Source organism: Drosophila simulans, chromosome 2R (genome assembly GCF_016746395.2).
Source record: "Drosophila simulans strain w501 chromosome 2R, Prin_Dsim_3.1, whole genome shotgun sequence".
In the NCBI taxonomy this organism is placed as follows: Eukaryota; Metazoa; Arthropoda; class Insecta; order Diptera; family Drosophilidae; genus Drosophila; species Drosophila simulans.
Window position 1 is genome coordinate 19,537,421 of NC_052521.2, and position 20,242 is coordinate 19,557,662.

The 20,242-nt window shown below is 43.1% G+C and overlaps 2 protein-coding genes across 3 annotated transcripts; one reads left to right on the top strand and one right to left on the bottom strand.

The window, feature by feature from the left end:
- The first annotated feature begins 76 nt into the window (after positions 1–76).
- On the top strand, positions 77–11,162 carry LOC6735694 (inactive tyrosine-protein kinase 7). 2 transcript variants are annotated; one of them, XM_016168734.3, is made up of 7 exons: positions 77–189; positions 3,377–3,506; positions 8,120–8,347; positions 8,422–8,744; positions 8,836–9,393; positions 9,459–9,663; positions 9,718–11,162. In XM_016168734.3, the coding sequence occupies exons 2-7, from the start codon at positions 3,443–3,445 to the stop codon at positions 9,849–9,851; spliced, it is 1,512 nt and encodes a 503-aa protein (XP_016029071.1). In that variant the 5' UTR covers positions 77–189; positions 3,377–3,442; the 3' UTR covers positions 9,852–11,162. The 2 variants fall into 2 exon arrangements, with proteins under 2 accessions (XP_016029071.1, XP_016029072.1); XM_016168735.3 differs by having other exon boundaries at positions 83–189; positions 3,356–3,506.
- A 44-nt stretch (positions 11,163–11,206) lies between these two features.
- LOC6735695 lies at positions 11,207–19,217 on the bottom strand. The gene is made up of 3 exons (XM_002082575.4): positions 18,770–19,217; positions 11,757–11,960; positions 11,207–11,698 (listed from the first exon to the last, which is right to left on the bottom strand). The coding sequence occupies exons 1-3, from the start codon at positions 18,828–18,830 to the stop codon at positions 11,373–11,375; spliced, it is 591 nt and encodes a 196-aa protein (XP_002082611.1). The 5' UTR covers positions 18,831–19,217; the 3' UTR covers positions 11,207–11,372.
- Between the last annotated feature and the right edge of the window lie 1,025 nt (positions 19,218–20,242).

Sequence of the window (20,242 nt, forward strand, 5' to 3'; positions counted from 1 at the left end):
GTTATCCAAAGGCCCCAATGCATTGGAGAGCGAAGCACTAAGTGTAGAGAGATATGGAGAGAGATTTCGAGCTGTTCCGCTTGCCAATCGTTTCGAAGTGCTTTTGGCATCAGCACGCGCTCGACTTTTAGTTCTCGTTTGAACAGCTTCGCGTTCGGTTCTCCACGCAGCCCCAGCGCAGATAAAAAGGTCTCCATCCACAGCTCCAACTGAACCAATACCCATTGCCTAGCGCCTAGTGCCCCGCAAAAACCCTAGGCCTATGGCCAATTACCGACAGCTGTAAACGTAAACGTTTGCATTCGACCTGGCTAAAACGTGTACAAATCGCTTGGGAAACGTCGTGCGGGCGAAAGCGTTACAAACGCGCGAGTGCTTTAAACGTAATTCGTACCAAAATCGGGAAAAACAAAAGGGTGAAGAGGAAGAAACCACTTTTGTACCGCTTCGGCCGAATTTCAACTCATCTCGCGTCGGTATCTGGGGACCAGAAACCAGTTTTCCTCCTCTAGGCTCTCCGGGCAAAATAAATACGAAACAAAATAACAATCTCGAACGCAGCGCACCGCATCCATTCTGTAACTCTGGCGGCCCTGAGAAGCCGTGCCGAAACCCCAAAGATTTTGTGATTTAGTCTTCGGGCCAAAACGACAGGCGATGATTCATGAAAATGGCCTACGATATGGCCAGAATGGCCAGCAGATGTGCTCCATATCTTCACTTTTATCCTGCTCCTCGGGAGCCCATTTGGCAGAGATTCAAATTCAAATTCGGTTTCAGTTGCAATTCTTGGGCGTCTCGCTCTTTCTTCGCTGGCAGATTCTTTGCTGCACATTCTATAAATATGTAGAAATATGTAAAATAGCTGCCGTTGTGCCGGCAACAGAAATACGCCAAACAACAGAATAAATGGCAAAGGAAAATGGTCAAATGAAAGCGAAAATGCAAGAGGAAAGCAGCCAGTTGTAGCGCAGGCTGTGAAAAAGAAGGTGGGGGGGTGGTATTAGGGACCAGCTGCTGGGAGCGGAAAGAAAAAGGGAAATGCTTACAGAAACGCTGAATGGAAAACAAATTTTCTATACGTGTTTTTATTTACATTGGGAGTAGGCAAAAAACGGGAAGAAACAACAGAAAAGTTTTCAATTCCAATTGGGATCCCCCAAAAAGCATTCTACGGATGCAAGACAGCTGCATCTGTGCCTCCCCCCACTCACACAAGTGCACACCGAGTGTGTGCGCCTGTGTGTGTTAACTTTGAGCGCAATGTAAATAAACAAAGCGCCAAAGACAAAAACAACAACAATCAAGGCATTGATTTAAAGAGAACCCTAGTAAAAGAACTCACAAAAAACGGGAATAAAGTTGGACCAAACAACCCGAAGCTTAAATACCCTGAAAAGTTTGGTCAAACTTTATTTTTAATTTGAGACAGAATTAAAAAACTTCTCTGCTATTTGGTAAATTACAAAGTAACATTAAACAGAAAATTAAAGTGTATTAGATAACTCCCCAGGTGGCTTTCATCACAGAAATTATATTTAATTATTCCCGATATGGCCAATTAACATGTCAAAAATGATTGAAGTCGCTTAGCTAAGAATTTTTCTATGCATCAGGTTTGTAAGTTAAAATACCCCATTAAAGGGTATCATGTAGAAAACAACCTAGTTGCACCTTCGCCCTCCTTTGATTTTTATAATTGATAAACAGACTGGAGGGGCGTAAATTCCGTTTAGAGGTAGTTGCCGCATGGAGGAGGTGCCAACGAGCTTCAGTACACACCGTTTATCTGTATCTGAGGTGTCGTCTATTCAGGTGACAACCCATAAAATACTGGATGGGAAAACTCAGCAACACAAGTGAGTGCGGAAATTCTCACTCATCAGGGAGCTTTTGTTCAGCGATGCTTATGTTAGAAGGGAAATATTTACAAACAGCAGCAGATGGCAGGAAGATGCATTGAGTTTTCCAAGCAAAAGTAACCATTGAAATGAATATATATATTTATATGGTACTTAAATGTCTTCAACTCATTTACTACTTGCCTTCTAAAGTATCTTAAACATATCGGATTTGTTTTCTATTTACTTAGAAGTGTGAAATCATTCTATCAATCTAATGCTAAAAAGAGAATAAGTCGACTATTTATTTGCCCGCCAAATCTTGCGAAATGTTCAAATTTTTTTGCAAATGCATCAGCGATGGATTATGATCATCATCAGGCATTGCAAAATTGTTTGTTTTATGAGTGGAGCATATAAACAACTAAGTGCACATATGTGCACATGCAAATTGTTTGTTTGTATGGGTGAGCTATGCCCGCCATTTGCAAAACGGCTTTTATATCAACAGCCCGAATTTTGTGTAATTTTCTTGTTTTTGGTTTTTGCATCGACTTTCCGTGCTGTACAATTTTTTCGCATTTGCACATTAATTTATTTATATGCATAAACATTTGCATGCTATTCGACTTGGCACACCCTGACCCAACAGCGCCCCAAAGCCCCCACTTCGACCCACTTTACTGGCCGGCTGGCATTGAGTCAGCCCCAAAGAGAAATATACAGTCGAACTTCCTTAAGCCTAGCAAACGAAATCGGCAAGAGATGCATGTGTTTCTAAAGTTCTCATTTTAAAAAGTAATACTCAAAGTTATTCAGCATGAAAATGAATATTAATCACACAGCTGTTTACGTTAAATTTACAGAATGTTTTAATACAACTACATTATTTGATTGTTGACAGTGCAATATTGTAGATAATATCAAATAAAAGTTTCAAAATAATCTTTTTACTAGACAATACATTCGGAAACCTAACTCAGAGCTTAAACTTAAAGAAAATCCATGTTTTCCTAAGGAATTCGCACTGTACCTCGAGAGAGTGACGCTGTTGTGAGCTGCAAATTAGTAGCTAAACTAGCAAATGGCCATTTTTCGCGTAGAGATCATAATATCTTCAAGATACAACTTATCGACGGAGAGCAAATTGCCACCAGATACAACTGGCGGCTTGCATAACATAATGCGGCCAAAGCGAGTGAGCAATGTTTACAGATCGGTCCAATATTTTCTTTACGCTGCCATATGTTTTTTCATTTTTTTTTTTTTTTGCGAAAAATTCGTTTGTAGTTGGCGCTTTTCCATGCATTTTGTCCAAGCCAATTAGAAATTTCCGGTCCGCGTCGCGACTCGCATACGAAATGCACGGAATAAACGATAAGCGAAATTAAATAATCATAAAGCCAAAAAGTAAATTGTAAACGTATTTCGGCGGTTTTTGCGGTTCCCGATCGGGGAGCAACATAATGGCTCTAGCAAATTAATTAAGTACCAACCAACCATATTAATTGCAGTTAACGACCTACCTCCGACAGCTCCGAACCAAATTCCAATCGATAAAACGAACTCACCAAAATCAAGCCAGGCAAACACCAATCACCATGATCAAGGCGAGAGATTCGACGAGGCTGCTGCTCATTAGTCTGCTAATTGGACAACTGTACGGTAAGTCAAGGACCCAATCGAATGGCCTATAAAAACAAAGAACTAATTCGGAACAGCACGATACGATTAGATTAACACCACAGAGTTTCAATCGAAGTGGGAATCTCCCGGAAAATCTAGGAGTAGAAAGTTGGAGAGAGTTGTAATGGATGTGTAATATTTTTACGACTACTTGTAGAGATAGGAAGATTCGAAAGTGCGGCACAAGAAGCCTAGTTGTACATAAAACTGCTGTTTGAAAACTAGGTCATTGAGTTGATAACATTCAATGTTTTTAAATAATATTACCCAGCAAGAATATATTAAATATCTGCATTATATCAAGCTAATATACCCCATCAGGTTTGCAGTAGTCGAATGAAAATTTGATTAAAACCGTGTCAGTTTAAAGAGTTTTCCACGCCTCAATGAATTTACGTAATTTCCAGATATTATGAATAACTGCGGTTCGTTCAGAAATAACTATGAGCAACGAGCAAGCCACCCCCAGATACGAGCCCTCACGTCCGCGTACAACATATTCTACCCATTCGTACTCGCCAGAAAGCTCCAGATACGCTCGGTTATAGTCAATAGGTATATAGGTATAGGTGTGAGCCACGTGCGTATGGCTTTATCTTTTGCGTAAACTGAACCCACACCGGGTGAAATGTTGGTGCCAGTTGGAAAAAAACAAGTATATCTTATCGTTCGAGAGAGCGTCAAACAGTTACCTCCGCTCTGAAAGTTAAGTTTCATTCGCTTTTGGAATTATGGCGCAAATTGCTGATAACGCTCCACATTCCACTACACGTATGTATCTTGGCTCGGAAAAGAGGAGCCAACCAACCCAGTACCCAAAACGTTCCTCCGTCCCTTTCCCGGGTGCCATGTGTTCTGGAATACGAATAAAAAGTGAATATCGCCCAGCGAGTTGAATAAATATTTGCCATACACGACGAATGCTGTGCAAAGAATGCCATTTTAATATTGAATATTTGCTCGTAAACTTCGTTGGGAACGTGAAAACGCCCCCATGCTCCAGATGTAATCATATGTACGTCCCAGGGCACAGTTCATACATACATACATATATACGTTTTTCGATATTGGTACGCATATATTGTTCGTTTTTTAATTAAAAGTTAAATTCGTCCAATTTTAGCCATGAGATAAAGCCTATGACCGAAAATACCATTAAAAAACAAACTAAAAGCCACGGGCCCCGGGGAATTTGGAACTTTGCCTTCTCATATATCAAAATTCTAGGTGCTGAAGAATACTCTAGCTTGTTTGGCCTACAAAAACAAGCAGAGTCAATTTGTACTGTATTTCATAATACTCCCATCTAGCAAACAACAATATTTGTTTGTCTGCATGAGCATAAATTTAGTTCACCCTTCAGTTATTGCAGAACTGAAGTTGATAAAGACCTGTTCCTAATGGAAATTCGTCTTATGTTTATACAGAAAACAACGAGTCAAGGTCTCGCCGTTTCAGTACAATAAAATAGTGTTCCTGGAATTGGCGATTAAGTGTTTGCTTTTACATACCCATGCAATATGCATAAGTGCTTGGCTGAGTTTCGGGGGCTTTTTTCGGTTGCTAATGCCGAATGGAATGAAACCGAAAATGATCAAATTACGCATTCGCAGGCATCTGAAACATACGTTTTCCAAAAATAAAGATCGCATAATAAATCAATGATTGGATCAATCAAAACGCTACACATGGGTGTGGAATGAAGAGACCCCACCCAAAAGTTCCCGTAAGCGGGAAGTCGATTTGCCATTTCAATTGATTTCGTTTAATTCACCATTTATTATGTGTTTGTTTTTTGGCGGCTGTTTAATGGCGATTTTTGTGTCTCTATGGAAATTTAAATTTATATACCTACAGTGGAACTAGACGCATTGGAAAAATACAAATTAATTACATTACATTACGAATTACAACCGAATTAAACTAATGCTAATAAATTATAAAATATGTACTGAAATTAAAAAGCAAATCGCATATAATTTTTCCGATTTTTTTTTTTAATTTTTCTTGCAATAAAATGGAATACATTTTCATAAGACAAAATGGCTTGTGCATCTATCAAGATTCCCCTGTCGAGCATTTGCATCTCACCCAGTTTTGGGAACTTTTACGACCCCCATCACAATCTGACTGCTCCATCGACTTAGACATGACATGTCGATTAAAGAATGTTTCCCCCCTTTCCTGACGACTCGGCGAAATCTGGGCGATGTTTCCTTTTCGAGATTTCGAAAATTTTGTACATTTAGGATTGGCGAGCGGCGAGTAGTTGGCATCATTTATTTATACACATTTCATTGAGTCAGCAGACTTGGGCGAGGATGTCGATGTGGGCCATTGTGGATTTGTTTACTTATTGACCTCATAACTCATCCACGTCTGTTTGCGATCCACTGACTATAGAGCAGTGTGATAATGAAATGGCAATCAACCATTTTCCAGTCGCAAATCTTGAACTGAATCTTCAATGGGAGTTATCAATGGTCGGCCGAGACTACAGACCTGTCCAACCTTCCTGATACGAGTGGAGCATATATCATATATACGTGACATTCGTACTTACTAAATATGCGAAAATATTTACGCGGAATCTAGGGCAAAGTAATGAAATTTATTATTGCATACCCAAGGGAATGCAGTTGCAAATTCTATGGAACAATTAACCTCACCAAACCTTTTTTTAACTAAGCGTTATAGTTCTAATTTAAGACTGACCGTCTTAAGTCCTTTAAACCTCTTAAAGTATTATTTTATCATAGCCAAGTAATATTGGTGTCACGATAAAGCATTCCAGAGTCCAACATTTTGGCCAAGTATGAAATGAAAGCCATGAGAATATTCACAGCACTTAAAGCCAAGCTAAGCTAACTGGCTGTTTTCCCTAGAATTTTAAACATGACTTCATCTGCCGGCGAATGCAGAGTCATCAAAGTTGCCCTCAAGAACTGAGTGGATTGCGACAAATTCTCCAGGACGTCCCAGTGCCAATGCAGGCCACAAATGGCGATTGTGTATAACATTGAACTCGAGTTTAGAGACGGAAAAGGAGTGGCAGGACGAGTGGGGGAGAGTCTGGAAGAGAAGCTGGCGCCGCGACATCCTGACGCCATTGTTCCACTTACAACGCTTGCACTGCCAGCCGAAGGGAGTGCGGTGTATGGCAGAGGGGGGGATGGGGTCTGGGGACATCATCATCCATACGGATGAACTTAAGCCGAGTGGTTGTTGATGTTGTTGCCGGGGAGCAGTTTTTTATTTGCCACCCCCCGCCAACCCAACACCATCATCGATCCAAGGACAATGCTCGCCCAGGGGGTTGGATGACGCACTTGGGCACTTGGGCACCCGAGCTCCCAGCTCCCAGCTTCTCGACTGACTTTTGGCGCTGACCTAGTTGCATGCAAACAATTGCGTGGAGTCCGCTCTCGGGAAGCCACTGTTTCCATGTGCCCGTAACCTTGACACCGGCCGAGGATTGCAGTTGTCAGCATTGGCCAGGCCAGCTTCCCGAGTCGCCCATCCAAACCAGATCGCTGAAGGTCCCCAGCTGCTCTGGCTGGCCAAGTGTGTGTTGTCTTTTCGTTTTCTCCTTCCATCAAAGTGGCCCAGACCATAAAAGGGGCGTCTGACTGCGGCTATAAGGAGAGGCCATTGGATAAGATAACTGGCTCCGTCTTTGGATCGAGTGTGCCCACCTTAAAGAGCGTTTATCGACCATTGATAACGAGTTTGAGCCACTTGCGTAATCCCGACAATATCCATCATAACCTTATGCGTTGGCCATGATGAAGTTGGCCATGAGTCACGAGTCATTCGGCTTTCGGCCGTTAGATGACTAGTGAGTTACATGCCGCATATGGCAGGCAAATTGTTATGGCTAATACATACGAAATTGCGGTTGAACAGAAATTACTCATTTAATTTGCATAAACTCATACCTTTCGGCACTATGCAAATAGAGACAGTCATGAAGATTTTCAAAAAAATCTCTTTGACTGAACCTGACTTTATGGCCTGCGGTAATTTACCTGGAACTTAAGATATATCTTTCATATCTAGCACGTTGTTTACCTGCGAATTTAGTACTCTACAGATGGAAATGTTCTTCGCAGATGGCCACGAATGTTAGTGGTTGTATACTTTTAGGGGGTTTCTTGTACAGTTTCTTGTACAAACTAATATCAAACATGTTAGTAATAAATATTAGTATCTGCAAATATGAATCGAATCTCCCCTCGTTCTTGGTGAAAACTCACTTCCGTTGCAGAACTGCACTTTTATAAACGAGTTCTCTGTACTGCGACCCTTTTGATTGGAAGCAGCAGTTGCTGGGGATGTCGTGTGATTCTTATCAATTCCAATTAAGTCCGGAACCACTCAGGGATCCAGTCTGATGACTCACTGCAGCACCTTGCCTATAGCAACCAACATGACGCAATGATCTCAAGAATACTCGCTTCGTAAATCTCTATTTAATACCTTCAATTTCCTGATTACTAATTACTATGACTAATTATTGTGGGTTGTTAAGGATCAAAGTGGCAAACTTCTAAAAGCATCGAATAAGTAAATTTCTACTTTTGGCCTTTCAGTAAGTTGTTCAGGATCGCCCATAGACGCGGATGACAAGGGTACAGATTATCAGGACGACGAATATGAGTACGGCGACGATGGCGATGATGCTGACACCCAAATCTTCGATGTGACAAAAAACCATGCTGAGCAGGAAGCGCCGCCGTATTTTGAGGTTATGGACCTAAGGGTCGAAGCCAAGCCGGGCGATGATGTGGTCCTCAACTGCGATGCACGGAATTTCCAGCGTAAGCTATTCCCATACCCTATGCTCATACCCTAGTAAAACCGAGTTTAAAACCCTAACAATCAATCCGTACAGTTAGCAACGCAGTGATGTGGTACAAGAACCGGATAATCATAGCCAACGGACAGAATCCCATTAACCAGCGGGTGCAGTGCATGCTGAACAACTCGATACTTTTGAGGAACGTGTCGCCGGAGGACTCGGATGACTACTACTGCGAAATCCTGCCCCAGAGGGTTCGACAGCACACGGCACTGCGGGTGGGCGCCCGGCTGTCGATCCTCTGCGACGATCGCGACATCACGGATCGCTCGCAGACGTTCAGGCAGGGCGACCACCACAAGCTCGAGTGTCGAACCTATCTGCCCGACAATGCCACTATCAAGTGGTCCTTTAATGTATGTTTTTATAATCGTATCCCCGCACTATCACTCAGTTCCTATCGCTGGCACCCGCCGCCCATTTTCCCACACGATCTTTTTCTTTCAGGATCTGAACGGACAGCCCTCCGCCGTGGACAACCAGAACGGCGTGATTATCCTCGACAATGTGGATGAGAAGAACGCCGGCGACTACCAGTGCTTGGCCGATGATGGCAGTCGCCATCCTCCTCATGGCACCGTCCACATCGATGTCCAGTACAGCCCCATCGTGTCCACCCATCGGCATAATGTGAACACCGAGAAGGGCGCCACCGCCGAGCTGTACTGCAACTATCGGGCGAAACCCATTGGCAGGAGCTATTTCATCAAGGACGGCAAGACCCTGCAGCTCTCCGACAAGTACTCCCTCAAGGACTCGGTTCACAATGGCCACAATCGCACCACCCTGCTTGTCAGGGAGGTGACCGACAGCGATCTGGGCGAGTATCTGTGCCAGGTGGAGAACGCCATTGGATCCAACGAGGTAAAGGTGCACGTCAGCTACAATCCGGAGACCCCGCAGTTCGAGGACATGACCGTGGAGGGCAACAAGGTCACGCTGCACTGGCTGGTCAGGAGTCACCAGCTCCTTTCCGAGGCCATGTTGGACTACCAGCTAACTGGGGTGAGTTGCTCTACAAATTAGTAGGATTGGACTTTCCTAAACCGATCGAATCTTTCAATCATCAGTCGTACACTTGGAGCACTGTCCAGGTGCTGGAGACACATCGCCACAACAACACGGATAACATCTGGAAGATCACCCACCAACTGGAGCTGAGCCGTGGAGTGTGGCATGCGCGCGTCAAGACGAAGAACACCAAAGGATGGTCCCACTTTTCGAACGACCACGTCTTCGAGATCCCGGAGTACTCCGAGGTCGACAAAGATGAAGGTGAGTACGGAGCACCACTGATACGATCAAATGCTTATCATGTTCATTCGACAGAAGTGGAAATGCCCCCGGATGAGATCGTGCGGGCTGGAATCATGCCCATGAGCAAAGGAGCTGCGTCATCGATGCAGCGCCTGAACGTGGGAGTGATCCTGCTGGCAGCGCTCCTGCTGCGCGTCCGCCTCTAAGGGGTGCCACCCAACCAGACCGAGATGTGTACATACGTATTTCCGGATTACTCAGCTATCGAGGCTATCGGAGCGATAGCGAAACGCACATAGGAACCGAAACTAAAGTATTCTAATTATACAAATGCTAATGCGCGACCGCTGGCTTGGGTCAATGTTAATGTTATGCTATTGAACACGCTGGAGCGATCACTGAAACGAAACACTAGTGCCAAGCAAGGAAGTAACTGGGAGATCGGCGAGGACTAAAGTTAATTTAGTTTAGTTAAAGTTAAAGCTGTACAAGCGACTAGGGCAGAGCAACTGCGACGATCGGTTTAACCGAAAAGAGCAACATTTTGATTAACCTTAGCTATAATATTTATTTGTTTTTTTCTGTCTGCATGTGCGTGTTGTTGGCACTTCTGAGGAGGAGCCCAAACCGAAAACGAATACTAGTACGACGGAAAATTGGGAGCGATCCAATATACCATACAATCCCCGATGGCATGGTATAGCGAAAAGTGGGTTAAGTTCAAGGGACTTTATAGGACTTGCAATACGCACCATATTTTTGTACATGCAAACGTACTTACGAACATTAGGCTAACTGAAGCGGAGGGGAAGCTGGGGGGGACTTATCGAATGGCATGCTAATTATTTTATAAACTAGACCAAAGCTTAGACATACATATGTGTACCTACCACACACCATACATATGAAACTTATTTTTACGGAACTACGCCACATCAACACTCAATGGAACAGAACGATTCAAAATATACAAATCAAAAGCTAGAACGCATATGTACCTATGCCTAGGAGATACCGAAGAAGTCGAGGGAAGCCATATACATCTAGGTATAATATACACTCTAACTGATTGATAATCGATTGATAATCCGGGTTTGGCTTTACTCCTGTCCTTGATTCTGCTACAATACCTGAGGAATATCGCCATAACATGCTGACCATGTACACTGTACTGTACTGTACGTATGAGTAATCAGATTGTGAGTGTAGGAATATATTTTATAAATGTTTTATTTAAGAATCATAACATTAGAGCTGATCAATAAACGTGCCAATCGAAGCAATCAACCGAAACTGATTGATTGCTCGCTAAATCAAATCAAAAACGCCACAAAAATAAAGTTCCATAAGCAAAGTTTTGACGAGGACCTGATTTCGAAAGCCGACCTTGGAGCATATACACATATATACACAGAATCATATATATTAAAAAATATACTTAAAGCCAGTGTCTTACATGAATATTGTAATTTTCGTTGAGTCCATGATAAGTAAGCAAATAAAATAAACTAAACGGATTCAATCTGTGCTTTTTCAGGGGGCAGTGAGCGATCGTTGTGGCTAAGTTTACTTTGGTTCCTTTTTTATTTAATAAATAAAGTTGATTTTGTGTCTTTACAAATACAAAAATTTACAATCAACAAAGACTTCAAATGCTCATTTCCTGTGAGAAGAGTGGAGAGTGTAGAAGAGGTGGCAGTGCTCCACCAGCGTTAAACTAAACTAAGCTAATGTGTGCCCATCCCCAGGAGGAGCAACACGGTCGATGCCAGGACTGTGCAGCCCAGAAAACTGCTCGCAGATCCCGCCGCGGATGTGGAGCTCTCCGGGGCAATGGCGTCCAGGGAATGCTCGGCGATGGTCACCTTCGTGTTGACCACGGATCCGGAGGGCAGTACCTTGCAGAGATAGCTGCCAGCCACCTGGGGACTCGCCTTCAGGATGGTCAGGTCGTAGTTGGCGTCCAGTTTGAAGTTGGGCTGCACCAGGTTCTTGCCATTGGAAATGACATTATCGCCGAAGTACCACAGGACCACACCGTCTGAGCTGTGCACTGAAATTATTTGTTGGTTTATTAGTTAATTTCCTTGGGAGGCATTAGCTGTACTCACGATTGCTTCCCACATCGCACTTGAGCACCACATCCTCGCCACGGATTCCCGTCACACTGAGGGTCTTGTTGATCTTTTCGCTGGCAATGGGATTGGAGGACTTCGTCTGCGGACTGGGCACACTCTGTTCTTCGCCTCCGTAGTCGAAGTCATCATCGGCCTGCATTTGGTCATCGTCCATCGAGGATTGTGGGTAGGAGAACACTGAAATGGAGATGGTATTATTAATTATCGAGAATTATTTACTTCTATGAAATATTCTATTTATTTATTTTTAAATGAAGATCAAAGAAACCTCTTTCGAAAGTAAAAATTCTTTTTTTTTGCTGCATTCCGATGACCCATAAATCGAGTGCTAAGTGTGGTAGATTAAGAAGATCGTCTGTAATTATAGCCCATGGCATTGTTTATAGCGGTTGCCCGCGGGGGTCACATCAGCCACCGCATTAGTCGGTGGGTTAATTAAAGGAAATTAAACGAAATCGAAACCAACGCAGACCAATGTTTTTGTTGATCTATGCAGCAGTCTGCAGTAGGTCATCATAACGGGCTGCGTTTGTGTTTATCTTTATCATTTCCATTTTCGCAGCTCAAATTCATCAGGGGGTGTTAAGGGGACAGCTGCACCGATGATGGGTTAAATTAAAGGCTGGCAATTCGCATTCACGCGTTTCCTTTTTGTTTTTCGATCCCCTACATAATAACCAACAATTAACCAGTGGCGTAGAAAGGGGCTTAGAACTTCTTTGGGTCTTTCGTTAAGTCAATAAGTAAATAATTTTCAATGATTTTGTATTGATGGTGCTACTTATGTTCGTTTAAATCGCACATTAAATATAAATATCCAAGACCCCCTTCACAAAATCCTGCGTACGCCACTGCATTTTGTGCATGTGTACAAACACATTTGGTGGAAAACATTTCGGTGAAATGGGGTCACATGAAAAACGAAAATTAAAATGAGCGAGTGGAAAGAGAAAACAAGAGTGCCTAACCCAACACTCCCCCTAGTAGTCGCAGTCGCAGTCGCAATCGTTCCGTCCGTCCCCTCGCTTTTCCGCCTTACCACGCCCCCGCCCCCTTGGCCGATCGCCGCACCCACATGTGACGTGCTGACGGAAATCCAAAAACAACTACGGCGGCCAGAAGAACGGCAGCTCATTGAGCCACTTTTTGTTTTTCGGTGGTGTCGCCGATGGACACACCGAACTCGAACTGAAAGCATTTCACAACAATGTCCATTTTCATAGTGCCAACTGCAACACGCACACTCTAACAAATGGGCACTGAGAGAAATTCCGACAAGGTTGACTGATATCTAGAAGCATAATTAGCTATTTTTGCTATTTAACAACGTGAAGTGACAAATACAAAATAAAGATCTATGATATAATATATTTATTTACCCAAAATTACTTATATTAAGTTAATGAGCTTTACCCAAATAGCGCGCTTCACCCATTTTTCACCGTGTAAAAAAGTAAAACTCTGCACACACCCTCGAAAAAAGGGACAATTTGGTTGGGTGATTGTGAAAAGTTTAAATTTACATTTTGTCCATTTGCTTTGGTCGCTCGTTTCTATGAGTATTTTGGCCAGTTTTCCATCGTTTGCTCAGCGTAGCGTGTTAAAAGAAAAACTTCAATAAAAACAAACAGCAATTCTCGCTGGGCCTTCCAACTGAAATTCAAATTCCTGCCAAAACCGAGTGCAACGAAATCGAGGCGATCGTTTCCCTGCTTTTCTCGCATTCCTCGTGGCCTCCTGGTGCCCCCTTCCAATTCCACAAAAAATGCACATTCACTCACGCATTCGCTCTTTGTCGTAAACTTAAGCCATAAAAGAAATTTATTCTCGTATTTACATTGAACGAAAAAGACACTGAAGCCATCTGAATTTATGTTGCTCGCTTCCCGCCCCACAAACCAAAAAAAAAAAAAACAGCCATTCAATCGGGAAGATAAGCGTGGAATAAGGAACAACAATTGCAATGAAAGTTTATTTGCAGAAATTTGTTTTTTGGGAGGTTGGGCTTCCGATACAAATATTTCGATAAGGAAGTTGGGATACTTTTTGGGGCACAGGAAATATGTGCTCAAAGAATTACATTTTTCTTAAGAACTTTAATCCTTAAGGAAACAAACGAGAGGCCACAATTTATTTATGCTATCTGCAAAATATAATATGATATGATAAAGTTCCAAGGAAGAGAAGCGAGAGGATGATGAGGAATTGCACACCTTTCAATGAATCGCAGTGTACGGAAGTTTACGTAGTGACGAAGCGCACAATATTCGAGGGTTTCCCAGAAGTAGAGCAGTGGATTAAAACATTAAAGTGGAGCATTTATAATACCATTAATTTCCAAGCCGCCCTTTAACCTCTAATTTCTTTTCACATCCTCCCGAAATTATCTTAACCCGGGATGCATGTTTTTTTATCTCCATAGATAAAAGTTTTCGAACCCTTGTTTGCCGCCCGTTTTAATTGCTACTCAGAATTAGACCGACAACAATTTATCATAACCATGATTCCAAATAATAAAGGGCAGGGAAAATGCATTTCAGCTAATAACCCAGAGCCGCGGGCCAAAGTTAAGTCAGCATTAGTGCCAGTCACTTCCACGACCTCCGTATATACGTGGGTTTTATACAATATATATGTATATATTTGTATATATCCCCCTCTGGCCGGGAATCATTCAAGTGCAGCACTTTTGCTGTTGGTTTTACTACCTGTGATAAGGCCCCGAGGAAATTAAGAGCCAGTCGCGCAGGGAGCGAGCTCTCTGATCTTTGATCTCCTTTCCCAGTGTTTTCAGGTTTGTCCAGCCGGGTCTGTCCATGTCCCTCCCCCCAGCACTCACTACACTGAGCGCAATTGGGTAACAGTTTAATTTTCAACTAGTTTCATACTACATTGATATGGAAAAATGTCCTGTAAAGCACCTTTTTCCTGCACCGAGTTGAATTGAATTTGATAGATTTATGTTGCCAAGTAAGAGGAGTTTCTCCCAGTGCACTACGTGACTGGCCAGTCGCAGAAGGCGAGAAAGAAAGACCTGGCCCAGGGACGGGCTGCGTTATATGAGCCGAAAATTGTTCGGCTCCGTTCCTGTACAGTGTGTATTGGGCATTGTGCGCTAGTGTGTGGCAGATAGAGACATGAGCGAAGCGGATAATGATAATGGCATTCGGGTTCTGTGAAAGCGATCAGGTTACGGCCACGAACCGAGAGGAGAGAACCTCATAAAGTGACTACCTACGCACCGGGCACTTTGGAATTGGCCAGGAGCTGCATCATTATCCGAGAGGGCTGAGTGACAAGGGGGGGGAGTTGAGGGCCCAGATGCAGGGGCAGATGTGCACCATTGACAGATGCCGAAAATAGCAAAATTATTCGCAAGCGTGTGCCTGGCAATGGTAAAGGGATTGGGCGATGCTCCAGTCTGAAATCCATTCGCCAGATGCCGAACTAAGCGAGTACTTTAAAACTAAAAAATATGCAAATATATGCGCGCATGTTCCAATCATTTCGGCCTCCATTATCCAAATCGATTTATTTCAATTCCCATTTGCTTGATCCCCCAGAGATGGGCGAGCAGCTATGGCATCAAGTGGACGCCATAAATTTCGATTTTCCATGATCCCAAAACATTTGGATTCTGGAGGCACTTTCCTTATGCATATGCCTCTCCAAATAGAGAACATTGATTTCACTTAAACGATTTTACATTGCGCCCCCGATCGTCGTATACAAATTTCTTTCGTTTCGATTCTTTTCTTTTCGTGGCCCCCCTCGAAAAAGTACTGGGAAATGTGGTTGCACGTGTCCGTGGCAAGTGCCTCGGATTTTGGGTTCCAAATTGTGCGGGCGCACTGCCAACGGGGGCTAAAGACGTCTATATAGTATGCCATATAGTTGAGGCGCGACTTTGGCTACGCCTAGCGCATACTAAGTACAAAGCGTTCTGGGGCAGGGCTCGTGTTTTCCGAGTGGCTTCTAATTAATATGCGGCACTCCTTTCTGGCTCTTCCCCATATTATATTCGCCCTTTTCCCCCCTGCAACTATTTGGGCTCGCTTCGATTTGGGTTATTTATTGCCATTTGCTTAGAGACCTCTATTTGGACTCGGAGCCGCAGTCGAAGCTTCAATTGAAATTTTAGCACGCAGACGTAGTTATATTCAAAAATTTGACACACCAGAACTTTAGGAATGTCGCTAGGAAATTCTAAGTACCTTTCGGCGGCAGAAAACAAAAGAATTTATTTATTTTTGCATAAACAAATCGTTGTGCTTTCAGGCTTAAAAAAACGCAAGAGATGAATATCTAATTACGTTTGACATGGTATGCATGCTAGTCAGTGCTAAGTTTTTAAAAAAATCTAAAAAATGTGTTTCGCCATGCTGTGAGCTAAGTATTAAATAATGAAGTTGCTTAGTGTTGGTACTTATATCTACAACCATCTGAATAAATTCTACAATATCTTTTACTATTTGTTTAATATGCATTTCAATGATTTGCTATCCCATACCTTCTTCAATACCAATAAAAATCTCAAAAATTCTGGGGAATTATCCGAAATCCAGGCATTCCAAATAGCCAACATAGCTATGTATTCCCGGCATTATTGCCCATCCAACTTCCTATGTGCCGCTCGTAAATTCTGAAAATATTTCTACCAAGCCGCAGCATCTGCGGCTTTTTGGTTGGATTCGCTTTGACTTTGACTTCTGCCTGCCGCTGAATCAGCAGTTGGGTTCTCCATTATCGTGTCGATCATCAGCGCTTTATGTGTGCATTGGCGGAGGAGGGGTTATGTTTGTTATGTACAGTCCGTATCGTACATATAATCGTGCCCCACTTGAGTGGTGCTGCACCGAGCCCCACCCCGCTGCACCCCGTTGGAAAACCCGCACTCCGCGGACGACAACTCATTCAGCGGCGGGCGATTCGCCAGCGACGTTAAGTAAATTGATTCTTTAATTGCCGAGAATTGGTTACCAGTTGGCTTAACTCGCTTTTGCCCGCCGAGCCACCACCCCCGTCCACAAAGCCCCCATATTTTGCAGTGTATACATGCATACGTATGAATGCAAGCAAAGAATCGAGCAAAGAATGAAAATCATTGGCATCGCGAGTGAATACATGAATACGAATACCAGGCCATGGCGAGCAGACAAGAGCAAGAGTGAGTCATCTGGGTCCAAAATAAATACCCCCGGGCCTCCGCCTCCAATGGCCAGGAATTTCTGCACAGACAAGGGCAGGGCCCTCGCACCCGGCCACTCCCACTTTTCAGCCCTCGACTCCCTCGCATTTCGAGCACAGGCAAATCTTTTTTTATGCTTCGCGGTTCTCGAAGCATTCGCGGTCATTTGATGCCTTCGCTTCTTCGTTTTCTCAGCCCGGCCATTTCAATTCGCACCAAGCAGGCTACACACAAAATGCCATGAAATTCAAGCCACAGAGCGGCGATAAAAAAGGAAAAACGCCAGAGTTCTGCACAAGGAGAAACATGTCCCGAAATGAAGACTGCTCGAATTCTTCAGTAAAAAGTATCTCAGAAAAAGTGATGAGTCCAGGGATTTTCGAATCAACCAATTCCACACTTTGTGGACTTGTTTAGTGTGTGAGAATCAGTATCTCCATTGTAAATTAAATTGAAAAAAACGAACAACCAATATTGTTCAACGTTAAAAAACAAAATGATGGACAAAAAATCCTCTTACTACACTTGCCATTTTTTCTCGCAGTGATCCCAATGATCATCAGTTAGGCTTGTTGTTTACCCATGTCAAGCCCAGTCGGACAACTATGGAATATTAAGTAAATATGGTAAATACGGACTGCGCAAACATAAATTCCTGGCGAAACATGTCAGCAGATCGGTCGGAGGAAGCGGCTTTTCTAGGCACATACCGCCAAGCGATTTCGCAATCCAATCAATTTGATGATAATCTCATTGTCTTCGGATTGGGGTAAGCAAACACGGCAGCGGAAGGGTTCCAGGTGATCAGAGGAGGGTGATCTTTGATCACACCACGACCAATGCGCCAATGTTCTCACGCTGCTTCGCCACGCTTCTTTAGTGGAATGGCTCCTACCTAGAATTGCGGTGAATCGAAGGGGCTAATTATACAGGACCCCGGATCCGATGGCCTCGAATCCGATACCGATCCTCACCCAACCCTCCTGCTGTTTGGGCTTCTCCCATTGATCAGCGGATTGTTTTTGCTCATTTCCTGGGCCGCGGACAATGGGTGAAGTCTGGAATAATTAACAGCCGTAACCGATTCGGAATCACAAATGGCAAACAGCAAACAGCAAATGGCAAAGAGCACTCCCCTCTTCAGATGCACATAGATACTTCCTAGCGATCCGTCGAGTGAATTGAATGAGCGGGGAAAACTCGAATGCATTCAGGCTGCGGCCATTCATCGATCGTGATAAATAACTGAATTAATGTGACGGGCTTTGGACAATAAATTATCAACTTTACTGTTCAGCTCACTGCAAAAAGTGCAAAAATTACGCGAGTAATAAAAACATTAGCGAAACACCATCCATAAAAATTCATTTGAATAATGCGGAAATCTTGACCATTTGCAAAATGCCAGCAAATCGAAAGATCAGCAATGAATCATGGCTATGAAGCTAAGATACCCATCATCCTCGTTGGGATTCCAAGTGAATCATAGATGAAATGCAAGTGCGTGCTTAACACATATGAACTAATTTTTGAATGGACTAATACTAGAATTTCTTTCCGTGCATGATCACTGGGACAAATGTAGGTCAGAATGTGTTTGAACACATTGGGCTCACGCCCAACAATCACATCGATTTATAGTAAATTCCTGCACTTCAAATCCGAATCCGAATCCGAGTCCGAATCTGATGCACTGCGATTAGTGGAGAGACGAGACCTGAATGTCTGGGGTCGCCCTCCCATTTCGATTAGATTGTGGAGCCCCGTATTGCATCAGGTTAACCCCGTCGTAACTTACCCGCGGCACTGCCCACGATCAGTAGGAGTCCGGCGATTAGAAGATCTCTTCTGGACATCATAATGCTGTTTTCCTGTATGCGAAGTGCACTTCCCGGCGATCGGTGTCTAAATAGGTATCCAATAGGCAGCACTTTTCGCTTTTGCTCGACCCGCCGCAATCTGTGTCACACGGGACCAATTGATTGCTGGTGTGATCTTTTTGGGTTTTCGAAAATTATTGCCGCGTAATTATGTTGACGTTTTGGTGTTCCAATTTCCGGGTAGCACTGTCAGCACTTTTCAATTCTTTTATCCATCAACTTGCACACACAAGACGAATTGCTTTGGGTTCTGATATATTTTGGTATTCCCTATTTCTTTCAACTTTATAGGTATTGGTAAACTGCGACCTTCCGTTAACCGTCCATTCGAGGCAACAGCCAAACGAGAAATGGGCAGCGGATTTTGGTTTTCAGGTTTTATGGTTGGATTGCCTTGTCTGCCTGCGAAGAGAAAGGCAAAGAGAGCGCGAAGAGAGCGCTAAGAGAGCGTGAATTATGTGGCGCGAAATAATTTTATTTAAAAACATTCTTTTCGAAAGGGGTTGTATTTATAGAAAGAAAGCATTTCCTGGCCATTAATATGAATTAACGGATGTGGACCGTTGGCCATGTGGATTGTGCACAAAAAATTGAACAAAACATTTTGTAAAATCCACATTAATAAGACCCAATTAAGTTAAAATGAAGTTGCGAAATACAATTTTATTATGCCACATGCTCGGGCTAAATTCCAGCAATTGCAAACAGCACATGTCGCTCCTTTCCCTCTCCCTTTCTTCACGACTAAACGAAGAATCCAAGACCCGAAGAACAGTCTTCCAGTTGCGGTCCAAGATTCGCGGAAATTTATTTGCATCCCCCGGAGACAATTTGCTTGATGCAATTGCGCCATTTTCTCAGGGCTCCAATAAAGTCGGCCTGGGAAGCCGTGATTTCCTCGATTTCCAAGGGGTAATATCCCCGCTCCAATTTTTTTTTCCTGCCTCTGATGATGACGCCTACATCGGGTGAGATACGGATACTTGGATGCTTGGCGCAACAGATGCAGATACGATTTATGGGTGCGACAGCGACCGCATTAAATGTAGATACATGCAACATTTGCACTGTACAAACAAACAAACAATTAAAATTAATCTACGAGCATAAAACAAAGTGCATTGCATTATGTATCTTGCACAGATAGATCTCTTTGAGGCTGTGTGTGCGCTACACAGCGCAAAAATGTGGTTGCTATCTAGAAGGTAAGATTTAAATAAAATTATAACTGATTTTCGGGATTATATATTATAGATATCGATTGCAATTCTTTAAGTTGGTGCTAGATGTACAATAACGTGAAAGTTATATGTTACATTAATCTATTATAGGTTCATTTTATTTTCAGTGCTAGAATGGTGCGATGTTTGCGTTGTCTTTTTTTTTTGGGT